This window comes from Phoenix dactylifera, chromosome 2, assembly GCF_051530095.1.
Source record: "Phoenix dactylifera cultivar Ajwa chromosome 2, Ajwa_hap1_PhDact_Kaust_v1.1, whole genome shotgun sequence".
Classification (NCBI taxonomy): domain Eukaryota; kingdom Viridiplantae; phylum Streptophyta; class Magnoliopsida; order Arecales; family Arecaceae; genus Phoenix; species Phoenix dactylifera.
Genome location: NC_143191.1, coordinates 31,496,702 through 31,514,696, shown reverse-complemented (window position 1 = coordinate 31,514,696; position 17,995 = coordinate 31,496,702). Strand labels below are relative to the sequence as shown.

The window sequence follows — 17,995 nt, the reverse complement described above, 5'->3', positions numbered from 1 at the left end:
AAAGATTACAACTCCACAGCGACCAACTAATGTAGTTTCCCGGTGACCTACCACCTGTAGAACAAACAAACAAACAAACAAAAAAATCTGATCAAAGAAAATAGGGCCCTATCAAATATTACCTATTTAAGTTCACTGCCACCGCACAGAAACTTCTACATGGACTAATAATCTTGGCACCAATCTCGATCAACATTTCGCACGCTAGGGCCTCTTCATGCCAACCAGCTACCGAACTATAATTCTTATTAGAGATCAACACATGTCCAAGACCTCCATGGTGTCTTAACTCAAGCCTTTGATTTCTTGCTTCTCTTCGGACTCCCAGGTTTTTTGACCTTGCACTTTCTTGCTTCTCTTCCGACTCCTCCTTGGTGGTGAAATATACCACAGATACAATGGCAGGGGGAAGAAAGGCACCGTGAGCATTTATTCTTTAAAGAGATGCTTCAGTGACACGGTTACATGGTACAGTGAAGGTTAAACATCTCTTTACATCCAAAATTATAGATGATTGTCAAAAATAGTAGACCGATCAAGGTTTGATTAATTAATATATGCTTGATACTTGGAAAAACTAAGTTCGACCACCAGTCAGCTTATACAAGAGACTACTTATAAATAGTTTTTTGTTCAACCTAACTACCTAAAGGAATGTAATGGGACAAGAGGGAGTCATTTAATCAGGTAACCACTAGTATTACAGAGGAGGGCATCACAGGAATAATGAAGCATCAAAAGAGGGTAGTTATTGCTTGAAATAACTATCAACCTGCCGCATAAGAAAGGAAAGAGGTTTCACCTGAGATCTCACTCACAACTTAAAGACTACAACAGTTCAACACTTACCCTCTTATTATAACTAATTGTTTTATTAGCCTACATATATGTTGAATTACAATCATATTGATCAAATCCATCTTTTCCATTTCTCCTTTTTTTAGTATCAATTACTCAATGATACTAAATCCTCTTACTCGAGGCATGTTAAAAATTAAGAGAGAGAGAGAGAGAGAGAGAGAGAAATTCATTCCACCAATCCACACCAAGGTTGATCATGATAGGAAAATTAAAATATAAAAAGATGTGACTTTTTTGTGTGAGATCTCTGTGCAACGGTAATACTACTCTTGAATTCGAATAAGACCATTCTTTTGTTTAATTCATTAAAATTGGATATTGGATCATGGCCAAAAGTAAAGATGTCAGAGTAGAGTTATTTTGAAATGTACCAGTTGTGTCCGAAATGGAATTGTTGATCTTGTAGCGGTCTAAAATGAACTGAATTACTATCAAGTCAATAGCGAATGCTGAAAAAATTTTCTGTATCATTATAAAGTTATGTCAAAGAACTCTGCCAAATAATAAGGTATGAATGTATTTACTTTGGTTTGGAGTGCTTTGCAAACTAAGGACTTTTTTCTCCAATGAACATGTAAGTGCACAAGTTGTCATCCAAAATCTAGAGTGAAATTTGCAAGAACGTGTGTAAACTCTAGGGGAAACCTCATTCCAATAGTTATATCAGTATAAATAAACATGATCAATAGCATAAACTACAATTTAAAATCTGAACTAGAAGACTGCAGTAGCTCAGTGAGAGCCAAAAAGTAGAGAGGCTGTCAACATACTTGTTAAAGGAACAGAAATGTTATCATCTACAAACTCAGTAACAGGAAGAGATTCCACCACGGTAGCTGCCAAAGACACTACAGCTACTCTCTCGACTGCCTTGTCCCAGTCCAAATGGAAACACCCGAATGCTGAAAAGTAGTAGAGCATCCTGTTACATGAAAGTTTGATTTTTGCTTAGTAAAATCATCAAATTCAATCATATAAAACTTGGCAAAAGAAACTCATGAGAACACAAATCAGAGCACTGTGGAGTAATCAAAATGACACACCCAATGGAGAAGAAGAAACCAAATATAAACATCGAAATGCTGCCAATCCAACTCTTCTGCCTATTGTAAGGAAGCTTTGTTGCTCCATACCTTCTCCCCAAGATATCAGCAAATCCTGCAAAAATTACAGCAGGCATCCAATAATATCTGGAAGATCGAAACAAAAAGCTGATCAGAGAAAGAGATTACCATCACCACCACTCATCATAGCCAGGGACACAACACCAACAGGGGAGTCACGCCAGAAGACCACAGAACAGAACATCAGTACCACAACATAATAAAGAGGACCTCTGAGCAGTTCCCTGCAAACAACCATATGAATGGTAGAGATATACAAAAGAAGAGTAGGATTGATGTCAATGGACACAGGATGTTACTCAGGTTTTCCTTCTCGAGTAACTGATTTGATTAGGCCTTCATCAGTGAAAATGCGGAGGCCATAAGTAACAAGCCTTATGCAATTTACAAGAGGAACAAATGCAGCAAAATATCGTGCCTCGATTGAAGAGCTACATATAAAGAATGGCATGGTTGAAATGGCTAGAGACTTCACAGTAAAGTAATGAGAGATGATTTTGATTGCAGGTTGAGTGCATGGAATACCTGAAAATAGGCCAGGAGGACATGAAGAGAAGCCCTGATAATACATGGACAACCTTTCTGCTCAAGCTCTGCTCTGAAGTGGAGATGAGTAAGAAGTACAGCTAAAGCAATAGTTACAAACCCAATTTGACTAGTACAGCTAAAGAGATACTATGAAGGATGAGATACACTCACTATGTTTTAATCTTCTCTTTTCTCATCATCATCTTTATCCCCTTTGTTATTTTATTATTATTACTATTATTTGCAATGAGATATTTGGAAGAAGAATCCCTGGCAAATCTATTTTGCTAAAAAAAGGCTAATATCTAAGCTCCAACAAGTCCATTACTGAAATAGCAAATCACTAGCAGCAATGCAAAAAAGACGTATTAGCAAAGAAAGCGAACTTAATCAAATTTATAAGTTGTTATGCCACTAAAAAGGAGAAAGAAAGGCAAATTGGAGAAGGAACGAATACCCGTTCGATGAGGTTCCGCTCGGTGAGGGTATCGAAGGCGCGGACCAGGGAGTAGGCGCCGGCCAAGACGAGGGCCGCGGCCCCGCCATCCTGCACCAGCGCTGCCGTTGCCGCCAGCGCGGCGGGGCTGCCGCGCGGGCGGAGAAGGCGCACGGGAGACGAGATGGGCGAGGCTTTCCGGAGGAGTAGGGAGGGAGAGGAGAAGGAGAAGGGGGCGAGGCGGAGGTCGACGGGGAAGAGAGGCGTTCCCCAGAGAACTCTCGACCGGAGGAGAGGTTGGGGAGAGGATACGGCGCCCCCCGACCACATCGTCGAACGGAGAACAAGAAGATCTACCCAACTTTCTATTGTTCTTTATTTTTCTATAGTTAAAAAGGGTGGCAATTTATTTTTAGTTACTGTATTTGTAGTGGTCATGAGATGCAAACTTGAAACCAAGACCCATAGTGTTTATATTTAAGGTTTTTATTTTTAATATAAATACCTTTCGAAATACCAAATTTTGTATGAATATCTTCTCAACATTAATATTTACATGTACATCCTCGTCAAACACTTATTTTACTATTCTATCTATTTTTATTTTTATTTTTGCATATATACCCATGCAATCTATCACCGTTAACTAAAATATTCTTAATGGGTAGACGTGTGAAAATAAATATTTATAAAATGATCGTGATGGAAAAACAAAAAAATAATTTCAAAATTTTATTTTATTTTTAATTAAAATAAATGTGGGTTTTATTAACGGTGTTAGAAGAACCATTATATTATGGGCATTTGTGCAAAAACAATGTTTTATGAGGATATAGAAATAGATATAAATTTTAGGAGGGTATTTGCGTAAATTTAAATTTTTAGAAGGATATTCATACAAGAAAAATTTATATTTATCCTATTTTGTAGCTTGAACTTGCTTTTTTTGAGTCCCGCCGGTCATAGGGGAAAGGGTAAAAAAAAAAATCTAAGAAAAAAATAAAAGAAAAATCCAAGTACTCCTCTTATGGACCAAAAGATTGTACATTGGATAGAAGGAAAGTGATGGAGCTTCATCCTCCAGCTTTTATTCCCCTAATGCTATCCGACTATATACATTCTTGATCACCTAATATCCAAATATACCAATTGGCTCAAACTCTTCCTCAAATTTCTATTATATAGACAGCTCACCTACCTGACATTTATTAGTCATCCTTAACCAAGCGTTTATCGGCTATCTACAACGGTTTGCTCACAAAGTCATTATCCTTATTAGCAGTATGAATGAAAGGTATAGAAGTTACTTATCCAAAAAAAGGTATACAAGCTTTTTTTTGTCACTATGTTAGTCAACTCTATCTTAAAAAAGTTGCAAATTACAATTTTGGCAGGAACAAATTCCTCAAGTATGATCAAATGACAAGAAAGTAGTACTTGAGATATTGGAGTTAGATTAGGGATTAAAGGGCGAAGGGAAATGATGGAAGTAGCTTCACCTCAAGGAGTTAGTGTGAAGGCATAATCATTTCATTCAATATATAATATCTGCAATAGCAACAATTTCAATTGAACAACTATAATAATGAAATTTAAGATACATGCCAGTCGGCTTGAACAGGAAAGGAACCACCTTGTATTTTTATTACATGCAATCAAGGGGAAAAAAAAGGAAAAATATGAATCATGAGCCTTAATGTTTATGAACCATACAATGTTGAGCTTAACAATTGATTCAATTGACAAAGTTGCAAAAATTAAATACCGAAGATCAAAAGTATAATTTTTTATTTTATCATATATGTCTCTCTTTGATCTATTGATGCTAATTCGTACTATTTGTTACCAATTCCTTCAATTTGGTAGGCTCCACCAATTCTTTGTTATTTTTGTTCGCATTGGCGGCTCATACTAATCTCATATGAGCACAATCAGTTGAATCACTAAAAAATAGGCTGCACCTAAAAGTTCGGAGAATTTTTTATGAACGGTGGACAGTAGAAGAGGTGATGCAATCAACGGATCTGTTTGCCTCACGAAGTGTATGTATGGCCTGAAAGGCGCAGCATTCTTTCTTGGTCGCCGAATATGGTCGGAATGTGCTTAATTACCCGGGATAAGCCTTTATCGAGGATGATGCACCCAAAACAAAAGCACCTGAGTCTTCCTTGTTATGTAGTGCTAAATAAATGAAGGCTTTAGGAAAAAGCGAAAAAGAAAGAAGAAAAGCAGCAGCCGAGTACAGCTCGAGCTCGGTCCTCCTCCTCTTGCCGTCGTCGCGTGTGCCGCGCAGCGGGGAGGGGGCACTCCCGTCATTCCACCGACTTGGAGGAGTCCCACCGCTTTCCTCTTCCAGGCCCCTCCCCTGTCTCCGGCCCTCTCTCTTTCTCGTCTACTCCCATCCCACTTTTAGTAGTAGTTCCAAACAGCAGCAGGGGCGGCAGAAGCGAAGGACATCGATGATGATGGATCCCAGACTGCTCTTCTTGCTGCTTTCGATCGCACTTCTCCTGCCTTCTTCCATCGCTTCCTGCTCCCCTCACAGCTGCCAGGTTCCGCCATTCTCTCTCCTCTCTCGGATCCGAAAGAGTTCTCGCTCCCCGTCTCATTTCGATCTGATCCCCCTCTTCAGCTTTTGGACCCGTGCTCGACGGCGGATGACTGCGCCCCCGGCCTCTACTGCGGCAACTGCCCCGCCTCCGGCAAGACCCAGCCCTCCTGCATCCGAGGCCAGGCCACACTTCCCACCTCCATCGTAACCCCACCCCTAATTCTTTCTTTCTACTTCTTTCCTTAATGTAGCAGTGAGAGTGTGAGGAGGAATACCGGGAGTGGTTTCGCTTTCAGGTGAACGGGCTGCCGTTCAACAAGTACGCATGGTTGGTGACGCACAACTCCTTCTCCATCGTCAACGAGCCCTCCTCCACCGGCGTCCAACGCGTCACGTTCTACAACCAGGAGGACACCGTCACCAACCAATTGAGAGTATTCCTTTGATTTACGCTCCGATCTTTGTTCAAAATTTCTTCTTTTGGTGCACGATTCCTAATTTTTCTTCTTCTTTTGTTCGTTTTTGGTGTTAATTAATACATCATGCTAGAATGGCGTCCGGGGCTTGATGCTGGACATGTATGATTTCCGGGATGATATCTGGCTCTGCCACTCGTTGCAGGGCCAGTGCTACGACTTTACTGCCTTTGTAAGTCCAATTCCATATCTTTTCTCTTCTTGAATGCGTAGTTATCTGAGGCTGAGGCAAAGAAAGAGCTTTACATATAAATTAGTTTGGGTCTAGGTTGTCTAACGAGTTGATGTGATGCTAGGAACCAGCAATTAACACTCTGAGGGAGGTGGAGGCATTCCTGACTGAGAACCCATCAGAGATCGTGACTATCTTCATTGAAGATTATGTGCATGCCCCTAAGGGGTTGACGAAGCTGTTTACCAATGCTGGCCTGGCCAAGTATTGGTATCCGGTCTCAGAAATGCCCACAAATGGCAGGGATTGGCCAGGCGTGACTGATATGGTGGCGAAGAACCGCCGACTACTTGTCTTTACTTCCGATGCTTCGAAGGAGGCTGATGAAGGGATTGCTTACCAGTGGAGGTATATATTGGAGAACGAGTGTAAGTTTCAGAAAACTTGCTATCAACATTTGATGATTATCCGTACTCTTTGTTAAATGTGAGTTCTTTACACAATTAATCACCATCAAAGAGTAATTTGAAAGCAGCTACAGACTGCACGAAGATGATCTTTTGACATGCCGATGTTGCATGATAGATCAAGACTGCTTTATTTTCCTAGTCATGTGCGGACTGCATGATAAGGTAAAGAAGTTTTCATTCTCAAATGCCATGACCTGGATCAGCTTCCTGAACTAAATCAGATCCATCTACCATAGTGTTATTAGCATCATATGATAGGGGTGGGAAGGATGCAGATGCCCTAAGTCATCTATATAAAAATGATTGTTTATGGAAGCAATCTCTATGCGGCTTGATCAGTTTCCTGCATGAAATGAGATGCATTGATTATGTAATGGTCGGTGTATTAAATTTGAGTACACGATAAGAGTGGGAAAGATTTAGATATTCTAGGGCCATTATGTGAACAGGGTTTGTTATAGAATAAATCTCTGTTCTTCTAAAACCAGGTAGAGGGAACATCAGTGAGAAGTGCTGCATGATAAGACAACAAATATAGGATCAAGTTGTCAAAACTCTCTTGACCAAAAATGCCAACCATCAAGCTCAAATAGCTTTTCTATGTTCACCTTTAATTAAAAAAAAGATCTCCTGACCTTTTCTCCCTAATGTCTTATAGAATGTTCCACATTCTTTATTGTAAGCCTATCAACAGCTAGAATTTTAGGCTTTTGCTCTCCCTAACTAGTACATAGCTTTCAGATCCATGTTCTTTATTTCACCCAGCAAAAAGATCCATATAAAGTTAAAAACCAGCCTATCTTGTGTTCACACTTTATCTAATAACGGCTTTCTGGTATTTGTGTGTAGTTTGCTTGTTCTTCACAGCCTTTTGTCTTGCTGCACTTTATCCACCCATTAAGTCAGGAAATCTTCCATCATGCTTAAAAATGCATTTTCTTAGCTAAGCCATTATTCACTTCTAGCAGACATAATAAATCTCCTCTATCCTACATGCAGTCTCCCGTATTCTATGTATTCTTTATTCTGTTCATCTGAAGCTAGGAAGTCCACTATGAAGACTGGAGCAAATCAAATGCTTGTGAAAAGATGAAAAATTTAAGATGAAATGTATTGTGTAAGCAAATATCTGGGAAAGCTCTCACTGACAAGGGATGCCTCCCAAGTGAACTGAAAAGAATCTTACAGAGGAACCCAAGCTGTTGGGATAAGGCTTGTTTATTGTGGGTAGGCTTGATTTAAGTCTGTGTTCATGAGTACCACGGTTTTCTGTTTTACTTTTTTACAAAAGTGGCTTTTGATTTTTTTTCCCCACCAGGAACTACATCTGTTAAATATATGTTAGCTAATTAATGGCGTCGATATCCTCCTTTAGCATTCACTTAATTTTTCCTGAGCATCCATCTTCCTTTTTTTTAGTCATTTACATCTACTGCTGTCTCTATGTAACGGTTAGATATTGCCCTTCTCGACATGCATAAGCTGTTTGCTGTCATCATTCTCCTCGGTTGATGTTATTCGTTGCGCATCAGGTTACTGCCTGGGAATATCCCTTTTCCCAGTTGCTAGATGAATTTTCTTGGAAGGCTAAACAGACCTCTAAATTCCATCTCATCTCACCATGATCAGGTTCTAAACTGGTGCCTCCAGAGGATGCAGAAGAAAGATTCGTCACCCATGGATTGCTGACATTTTGCAGCCATCTTGTTACAAAGAAATATCAGTGGCGCTAATCTTAAAATTATTTTACAGTAATTTGATGAAACTTCAAATCTAATCCTAAGTGGTCTACAGATTGTAGTATTGATATACAATTTTTGGAGATATCTTAAGCTGATCATAGAAGGTACATGTAATGTGTCAGGGATAATGACCAAACCTGAAACTATTATATCCTTATTTTTACATGGTTATTTAGGTGTGGTAGTTACATATGTACAGTAGACCACTTCAAATATTAGTTATGTACATATGTCTATGTACAAGTGTCAGTTCATATTTTGCTCAATTCTAGGCTCGATCAAGCTCAAATTGAGACTAAGCAAGCCAAGATTGATAATGGCTTGTACACTTGAAATTAATTTTAAAATACATTTTAAATATCTAATAGTTAGAATATTTTTTTAAAAAATATTTGATATATAATGTATAACGTTTTCAGTTCATATTTGGCTCAATTCTAGGCTCGATCGAGCTCAAATCGAAATTAAACAAGCCAAGATTGATAATGGCTGGTACACTTGAAGTTAATCTTAAAATACATTTTAAATATCTAGTAGATACTTTAAATATTTTTTTAAAAAATATTGATATATAATTTATAAGATTAGAGTGGGTATGTACATACTACTTTTCACTCAAAAACTAATATCTATATTCAATCGTTGAGATAAATTCAATGACTAAAATCGATAGGATGGCTTATTGAACAATTTGATGACGTCATTAAATTATTACAATTTATGGTGTGATGGGTTGCATGGGCATAGACAGTAACATTTCCATGGTTTAACAGGTCATATGGGACTTTTTTGTCTAATAAACATTGATTTTCAAGCACGAAGAAAGCTTGAATTATGCTTGGTTTAAACTTTTCTCACTTTAACTTGGTTCAAAATTATCTAGGCGGTTGAACTAGTACGTAGCTTTCAGATCCATGTTCTTTTATTTCACCCAGCAAAAAGATCCATATAAGTTAAAAACCAGCCTATCTTGTGTTCCAACTTTATCTAATAACGGCTTTCTGTTATTTGTGTGTAGTTTGCTTGTTCTTCACAACCTTTTGTCTTGCTGCACTTTATCCACCCATTAAGTCAGGAAATCTTCTATCATGCTTAAAAATTGCATTTTCTTAGCTAAGCCATTATTCACTTCTAGCAGACATAGTAAATCTCCTCTATCCTTCATGCAGTCTCTCGTATTCTATGTATCTATTCTGTTCATTTGAAGCTAGGAGGTCCACTATGAAGACTGGAGCAAATCAAATGCTTGTGAAAGGATGAAAAATTTAAGATGAGATGTATTGTGTAAGCAAATATCTGGGAAAGCTCTCACTGGCAAGGGATGCCTCCCAAGTGAACTGAAAAGAATCTTACAGAGGAACCCAAGCTGTTGGGATAAGGCTTGTTTATTATGGGTAGGCTTGATTTAAGTCTGTGCTCATGAGTACCACGGTATCTGTTTTCTGTTTTACTATTTTACAAAAGTGGCTCTTGATTTTTTTTCCCCACCAGGAACTACATCTGTTAAATATATGTTAACTAATTAATGGTGTCGATATCCTCCTTTAGCATTCACTTAATTTTTGCTGAGCATCCATCTTCCTTTTTTTAGTCATTTATATCTACTGCTGTCTCTATGTAACGGTTAGATATTGCCCTTCTTGACATGCATAAGCTGTTTCCTGTCATCATACTCCTCGGTTGATGTTATTCATTGTGCATCAGGTTACTGCCTGGGAATGTCCCTTTTCCCAGTTGCTAGATGAATTTTCTTGGAAGGCTAAACAACCTCTAAATTCCATCTCAGCTCACCATGATCAGGTTCTAAACTGGTGCCTCCAGAGGATGCAGAAGAAAGATTCGTCACCCATGGATTACTGACATTTTGCAGCCATCTTGTTACAAAGAAATATCAGTGGCGCTAATCTTAAAATTATTTTGCAGTAATTTGATGAAACTTCAAATCTAATCCTAAGTGGTCTACAGATTGTAGTATTGATATACGATTTTTGGAGATATGTTAAGCTGATCGTAGAAGGTACATGTAATGTGTCAGGGATAATGACCAAACCTGAAACTATTATATCCTTATTTTTACATGGTTATTTAGATGTGGTAGTTACATATGTACAGTAGACCACTTCAAACATTAGTTATGTACATATGTCTATGTACAAGTGTCAGTTCATATTTTGGCTCAATTCTAGGCTTGATCAAGCTCAAATTGAGATTAAGCAAGCCAAGATTGATAATGGCTTGTACACTTGAAATTAATTTTAAAATATATTTTAAAATATCTAGTAGTTAGAATATTTTTTTTTAAAAAATATTTGATATATAATGTATAATGTTTTCAGTTCATATTTGGCTCAATTCTAGGCTCGATCAAGCTCACATCGAAATTAAACAAGCCAAGATTGATAATGGCTGGTACACTTGAACTTAATCTTAAAATACATTTTAAATATCTAATTGATACTTTAAATATTTTTTTAAAAAATATTGATATATAATTTATAAGATTATAATGGGTATGTGCATACTACTTTTCACTCAAAAAGTAATATCTATATTCAATCGTTGATATAAATTCAATGACTAAAATCGCTAGGATGGCTTATTGAACAATTTGATGATGTCATTAAATTATTACATTTTATGGTGTGATGGGTTGCATGGGATAGACAGTAACATTTCCATGGTTTAACAGGTCATATGGGATTCTTTTGTCTAATAAACATTGATTTTCAAGCACGAAGAAAGCTTGAATTATGCTTGGTTTAAACTTTTCTCACTTTAACTTGGTTCAAAGTTATCTAGGCGGTTGAAATAGGCCTGTGTTCTTATTAGCTTGAAGCTCGGCTCAGTTAGGTGCTTGACCAAAGAGGAAATGAGCCAATCTTGATCCTGAATTTCAGGTTTGAAATTAAGTTTTGGCCAAGCTTTGTGAGACTCAGGGTCCAGCAAGCTTCGCTCAGTTACACCCCCTTCATTTCACTACCAGATGGGCTTAGGACTGACATGATTGAGATTTGGTGCCTCATCATCTTGCAGAAACAAATTTGATGTTAGAGATTATAAATCAGAAAATCGGCTTTTCTACATGGTTACTAAAAGATGAAAAAATTGAATTCTTATGGTTTTAGGCAAACTTTGTTCATTCAATTCATTTACAAGTGATGCAGAATGCAATAAGCATGATATTGGCATTGCTTCTGGATTTCAAACCAATATTTGGTATTTTTAGCAAGCTATACTCTATATCATTGTATAAGGGACTGATTCTCATTCTTTTTGCACTTTTACATCCCTTCTCCCCTAAGATTTTCTCCTTAGATTTTCACTTAGTGTCATCTTACATTCTGGCTTCTTACATGACCTTATGATCTTGGCAGCTGGAGATCCAGGAATGGTACCAGGTTCCTGTCCAAATAGAAGGGAATCACAAGCACTGAATTCAAGATACGCATCTCTATTTCTGCAAAATTTCTTCCCTACAATCCCTTTTGAAAATGAAACTTGCAAAGAGCACTCAGTTGGACTTGCCGAAATGGTTGATGCTTGTTATAAAGCAGCTGGAAATATTCTGCCTAACTTCATTGCAGTGAACTTTTACATGGTATGACTAAATTACCACTTCAAGAATGGAAAGGTATTCAAAAGTAAAACAGGTGGAACTGACTAAACAAAGGACATACTTGCAGAGAAGTGATGGCGGAGGTGTTTTCGACATACAAGATAGAATGAATGGATTAAACCTATGTGGGTGCAACACGGTTACTGCCTGCCAGGTTTGTTTCGGTGACTGTTGTATCTCTTAGAACCCAGAACTTGCTTAGCCAGCATATCTATGACTGTTGCATCTGCCTGCTGCTGGTTTATGTTGCCATTTCTCCATGATCAAAAGAATCCAAACACTGGATCCAATAGTTGTAATTGTTTTTGTAATTATCTTAAAAGACCTTTTTTGACATCTCTTTAAGATCCGTCTATGAAATTTTGCAGGCTGGGGCACCAAAGGCAGCCTGCAAGAACACTGGATCATCTAATCGAACTCCCACAATTAATGGAGGCACCTTTTCTGGGTATGTGCAGCTGTCAGGATCTTCAAGGTTTCACTTTTATGATCTCTTGGTGATCAATTTGCTTTATGCTTTGCTGATGTTAGTGTTCTCATTGTAGCTGATAATTCACGCTCTGTTATTGCATCATTTGTTAATGAGCTTTTTGCCTTCTGGCGGGTTCTCATGTTCATCATTCTGTTCTTCTTCAAAGTATCCATTATTGCATTTCTGACATGGCTATTGAAGATTTGGAAGACAATATGGTGACCGGGACAGTATTTTTAAGACTTCTATTGTAGAGCCCAACACATTATTGTCGAATGATACCAAAATTAATAGTCATCATGTTTTCTGAACCAGTCACCAATTGTAGTTATGCCTGTAGTTACTAGACAGCTGGTAACTTGAGGAGGCAAATAGCTCAAATACCTGTGCGGACACGGAGAGGTCTGATTATATGGTGACCTGCATTAGCATATGGCAAGCTTCACTTTGTGAACTTGCAAAAACCTCACCAAATAAGCACCATCATGGTCTTCTGAGGGATTGATCACGCTGGATTGACCAGTTGCTGGTGATCACCAGATAAAATTAGGCAGACTGAGTTTCACATAAGCTCATCAAACCATGTTTATGAAACCTTCATTCATATTCTATAATCTTTAGCAAGGGAAACACTAAAGATTGATTGATTTTTGTCATTCAATTACCTTGCAAATATTCTTGCCCATGTTAAAATTGCTAGTTCAAAACAGGAATACACAATTGGCTCATGGAAAAACAGGTGTTTCATAGTTTTAGCAAGCATCAAATTATGGTTATGAGGTAGATGTTGGTTGGTTTACTTACCAAGGGATATTATCGGTTGGGTAACAAAATACCATTGTTGGGTAACCAAACGCAGCAAGCCAATGTTTAGTTAAGGCTTAAAGTAGAATAAGGGGGAGAACCTATTTGCTCCGTGTCATTCTGCCACTTTTCTCAGGGGGTAGGTGGGCATTCTAATAAGTTTTAGCCGCATTTTTTCTGGGTAACCTGATTAACCTGGAATCAAATTACTCCACCTAAGGCTTTGCTTCCTGCTTAACTTTGACCAGAATATTCAAATAAATTATCCACCCGGATATTTTTCCTCTTTACCAGCTAAACTTAGAATGTTCATTTCCCCCCTCCTCCGTATAGCTTTAAAACTTGGTTAAAGAGGTACCGGGAAAGATGCTTTCTTAGCTTTCCTGGGATCTCGAAACTACCCTTTTATTTGCTGATCTAATCGAGTGCAGAAAGAGATTTGATTGAATGATATTGGATGAATGCACTTTATTCAGATCCGTCCAAGTTTATCTGCAAGCCAAACAAGTCTTTCAATCAAAAGAGGGGGAGCAAGCCTGCTCCAGATTAAAGCCGGCCAAGGGCAGTTTTTTCTGGGTAAACCATTATTCATACCAGTTTTTTTTTTAGTACAATGGTAGTTCATGTCAGCCTAACATGAACACTGCCCTCAGCGTCAAAAGAAAGAAAACGACATAAAGGTAATGGGGCAGAATCAAACTCAGTCCATAGAACCTCTTCCGAATGATGAAGGCGATCCAGTCTGCCGCTTTATTCGTCTTCCGAAACACATGAGCAATCTGAATTGAACGACAACCCGCCACTAGTTTCTGGATGTCCTTGAATATGGGGTGACCATCTCTCTGGCGCCCAACATCACGAATTCACTCGGTCACCATAATAGAGTATCTCTTCAGGATTAGGTAGTCTGCCCCAAGGCTCCTCCTCGCATAGGTGACTTTCTCTCATGCTGCCCTGAGCTTGGCTTCAATAACTGTCATATCACATATGCGTTGCTTGCCTGCCGGACTAGTCTGGAGTTATGATTTCGAATCACAAACCTAATTCATCTTCTATCTCCTCCTGCTGAGAAACTCTCAAATCCACTCTATGTTGATTGCGTAGCTACTTCATACTTCCTGACCTAAAAGATCTACTTCACTAGGTGTTGGATGCTGATGACCGACCACCTGGGTTTGTCACTTTGGACGAAGTACTTTTTATTTTTGCTCAAAAACTCAGTCTCTTCTTTATCCCTTACTCAGCGTGAAGCGAATTAATAGCCTAAAAAAATCAGTATAATTAGGTGCAAAAGTACACAAGATCAGAGCCATCCGCTGTGTCAGATGAATTGCATGTGCCCCACACGTGCTTGTTTAATCATGCATACTTTAACGAGCATCTTTGGAAGCCGACCTCTTTTCAAAAGCGGCCCTCGTCCGTTGTGGGGCTGATGTGCCCCGATTCATCGCATTCGGTTGATGCAGCTGGCTCCCAACTTAGCCAACTTGGTCCCCTTTGGAGCACCTTTACGAGGCGTCTTGGGTGCGCAGTGTTGCTGCGTGGACGTAAATACTATATCTAAAAGTTGCGATCTTAATCACTTTATGTCGAGAAAAAAAAAAAATCCCTCTTCAGGGGAAATTATTAGACGGATGGCTAGGATGAAATCATCCTGGATGGATTCATTTCACTCTAGATCCACGATGGTATGCCTAATGATTTCTCCTAAAATGTACTCATTCTCCTGTCGATGGCCACTTCTTAATAAAGATCTAGTAATCTATCGACGAATTAGATAAAAAGCTTATAAATGGAACACAAATAAATCATCGATTATCGGGAACTAGATGCGTTGGTTTTCCTACTCCTGGATCCAATTTTGGTGTTATATATATTTGTGCCACTTTGAGATGGTAGGTTGTGCATGATATTAGCGCAAGACAGTTTTTCATACTTTGCTCTGCTCTTTATCTCGTTGAATCTAGATTTTTTTTTTTTAATTTGTTGATTAGTTTGTTTTCCACATGGGATCCTCCAAATCATGCGAATCTAGCTGGGATAATTTTCTATGCAACAATGCTTTTGCTTTTTTTCACTAAAAAAGAATGAAGAGGAGAAAGATTAAGATACGCGATTTCGGTACTGGATTCAATATCGATACCACCTAGTTACTATATCAGCACGTCTTGTACTGAGACCGATTCGGTGTACTGAATATTAAGATGTGTTTTATGCCGCATATTTGATATTAAAATAATTCGGTACGATACGACATATCTTGAGAAAGATAATCAACTCCTTTTTGTCTATCCATGCACATATATTAGAAAATGTGGAACCCAGACTCTCTTGATCCATCGTATCCAACTCTAGAGGGCGACACCTATACCGTTTATTGATGGCATTGGAGCGGTTGGGGGGGAAGGACAGATGCATGGATAGATATGAGAAGGAGAAAGGGAGCAAGAAAAAGGCACAAACAATGGAACGACCGCTTTGGATCCTTTCCTGTTTTGGATATTCAGTTCAATTTTTTATACTTTGAAAAGAGACGAAATTAAGGCTTTGGTTGAAGATAGTCCGGCATAACAGAATAAATTTTATGTCAGATTAGCATGTTTAGTATTAAAAAATAGATAAAAAAGATAGTAAAATAAATGATGGATCTTATATCTATTTTTCTAAATAAATAAATAAATAAATCTCACCAAAAGGATGGTATTTATTTTTTCATGCTAGATTACCAATTGGAGATAATCTGAAATATAGAAATGCTCTTACTTATATTATATTAATTTATCATTTAATTAATATTAATTATATTAACATATTGTCAATATATTAATATAATGATTTAAATTTTTATAAATAATAGTATATATGAATATATTAATTAATAAGTCTTAATTATTGATAAATAATTAAAATATTTATTAATTATCAATAAATCTAACATAGAATTTATTAGTAATTAATATATCTATTTATATACCGAAACATATTAAAATTTATTTATAACAAGAAATATATTTTCTAATATATAATTATTAATTTAAAATATTTAAATTAAATACATAAATGGATATGTTAGGAGAAAAAATGGACCACCCACAAATTAAAGCACCCAAATCAGAAGGCTGCCGAGCTCAAAAAGCTGCCGAGCTCAGAAGGCCGAGCACAGAAGGCTGCCGAGCTCAAAAGACTGCCGAGTTCAGAAGGCCGAGCACAAAAGGCTGCCGAGCTCAAAAGGCTGCCGAGCTCAGAAGGCCGAGACCAGAAGACTGCAAAGCACAAAAGGCTGCCGAGCTCAGAAGGTCGAGCACAGCAGGCCGAGACCAAAAAGCTGCCGAGCTTAGAAGGCTGCCGAGCTCAGAAGGCCGAGCACAGAAGACTGTCGAGCTCAGCAGGCCGAGACCAGAAGGCTGCCGAGCACAGAAGGCTGCCGAGCTCAGAAGGCCGAGAACAGCAGGCCGAGACCAGAAAGTTGCCGAGCTCAGAAGACTGCCGAGCTCAGAAGGCCGAGCACAGAAGGCCGAGCACAGCAGGCCGAGACTAGAAGGCTGCCGAGCTTAGAAGGCCAAGCACAGAAGGCCGAGCTGACCTCAGAAGGCCGACCTCGTCGTCTATATGCTGCGGCCATGCCCTGCAGCAGCCTCACCGCACCATGCTTTACTTGCCGGCCACGCCATGACATATCAATCAGGGACCATACCCTGCTACGACTGTCAACGCCTCACCATTCCCAAGAATGTACTGCACTGCGCGCCACAAGCAAGCTCTGGCTACGCGCCATCTCCTCCCATGATGGGAACGGGCCATCTACGGTAACTCATTACTTCACACGCCCACGTCCAATCGTGACGGTAACCCATTAATTCGCCCAGTCACATCACAGGTAATACTACCACTCTCCCTATAAAAAAGGAGGCTTCTTCCTCCCGAGGGAGGGCTGGGGACTTCTACATACAGTCCCTCTCCTTCTCCAAAATTAAGCCCCCCCTCTGACTTAAGCATCGGAGGGCCGGCGCCGGAAACTCCGACCACTGGCATTTTTGCAGGTCTCCTGGAGGACGCCGCCCGTCGACGGACCGCCACCCGCCATTCTCGCGCCGGAGCTCCTCCTCCTCAGCCGACGGCCGCCCCCGGGTCCAAATTCCAGCAACAGGATAATAAATGGATTGAAAAAAAATATTATTACTTGAATTATTTATTTAAAGATAATGTTGAAAAATTAGTATTATTTTGATATAAAATTATCCCCGACCAACTATGGTGAAATTCTACGCTATGCACGGCGTGCCCTGCAGGCCAGCTCGATCATACTGAAAGGTGACTCGGCCACATGACCAGATAAATCCAGGGCGATCCGAGCAGTAGGGACCACCATTTGATTCGAGACATCTGTGCGATGGGCAAGCCTTCTGAGCCAAGCATGTATTTAGGGAAGCCAACGAAACCACGGATTGGGTGGTTGTATATGTGGCCTGCCATTCTGATGGTATCGTATGGACCCGAAAGGAGGAGCTACCTAGGGCACTCCGTAATATTTTGTTTGCTGATTTTATTGGGTGTGTCCATATCTATATAGTATGAGTCATCCGCTTTAGTAAAAAAAAAAAAAAAGTGAAATTCATTTTTCTTCATAATTAATTTTTTAATAATTTATATTATTCTGTAACCCGATATAGGCGAAGGAAACGAAGCCTAGGAGAAGTTAACATCATTCATACGTGGCCACGCACCCAGAAAGGGCTCCGCCCT

At 39.0% G+C, this 17,995-nt stretch overlaps 2 protein-coding genes across 3 annotated transcripts; one reads left to right on the top strand and one right to left on the bottom strand.

The window, feature by feature from the left end:
• Nucleotides 1-1,448: 1,448 nt before the first annotated feature.
• Nucleotides 1,449-3,386, bottom strand: VTE5 (phytol kinase 1 VTE5). Of its 2 annotated transcripts, XM_008797664.5 has the most exons (6): nucleotides 2,971-3,386; nucleotides 2,511-2,578; nucleotides 2,285-2,416; nucleotides 2,094-2,209; nucleotides 1,905-2,019; nucleotides 1,449-1,783 (listed from the first exon to the last, which is right to left on the bottom strand). In XM_008797664.5, exons 1-6 carry the CDS (start codon nucleotides 3,277-3,279, stop codon nucleotides 1,594-1,596), a joined length of 930 nt encoding a protein of 309 aa, XP_008795886.2. In that variant the 5' UTR covers nucleotides 3,280-3,386; the 3' UTR covers nucleotides 1,449-1,593. The 2 variants fall into 2 exon arrangements, with proteins under 2 accessions (XP_008795886.2, XP_026662177.2); XM_026806376.4 differs by lacking the exon at nucleotides 2,285-2,416 and having other exon boundaries at nucleotides 2,971-3,379.
• Nucleotides 3,387-5,106: 1,720 nt separating this feature from the next.
• On the top strand, nucleotides 5,107-12,593 carry LOC103711502 (PI-PLC X domain-containing protein At5g67130-like). Its single transcript, XM_008797668.6, has 8 exons — nucleotides 5,107-5,501; nucleotides 5,582-5,704; nucleotides 5,797-5,934; nucleotides 6,050-6,148; nucleotides 6,273-6,576; nucleotides 11,735-11,958; nucleotides 12,044-12,130; nucleotides 12,345-12,593. Exons 1-8 carry the CDS (start codon nucleotides 5,139-5,141, stop codon nucleotides 12,519-12,521), a joined length of 1,515 nt encoding a protein of 504 aa, XP_008795890.2. The 5' UTR covers nucleotides 5,107-5,138; the 3' UTR covers nucleotides 12,522-12,593.
• The last annotated feature ends 5,402 nt before the right edge of the window (nucleotides 12,594-17,995 follow it).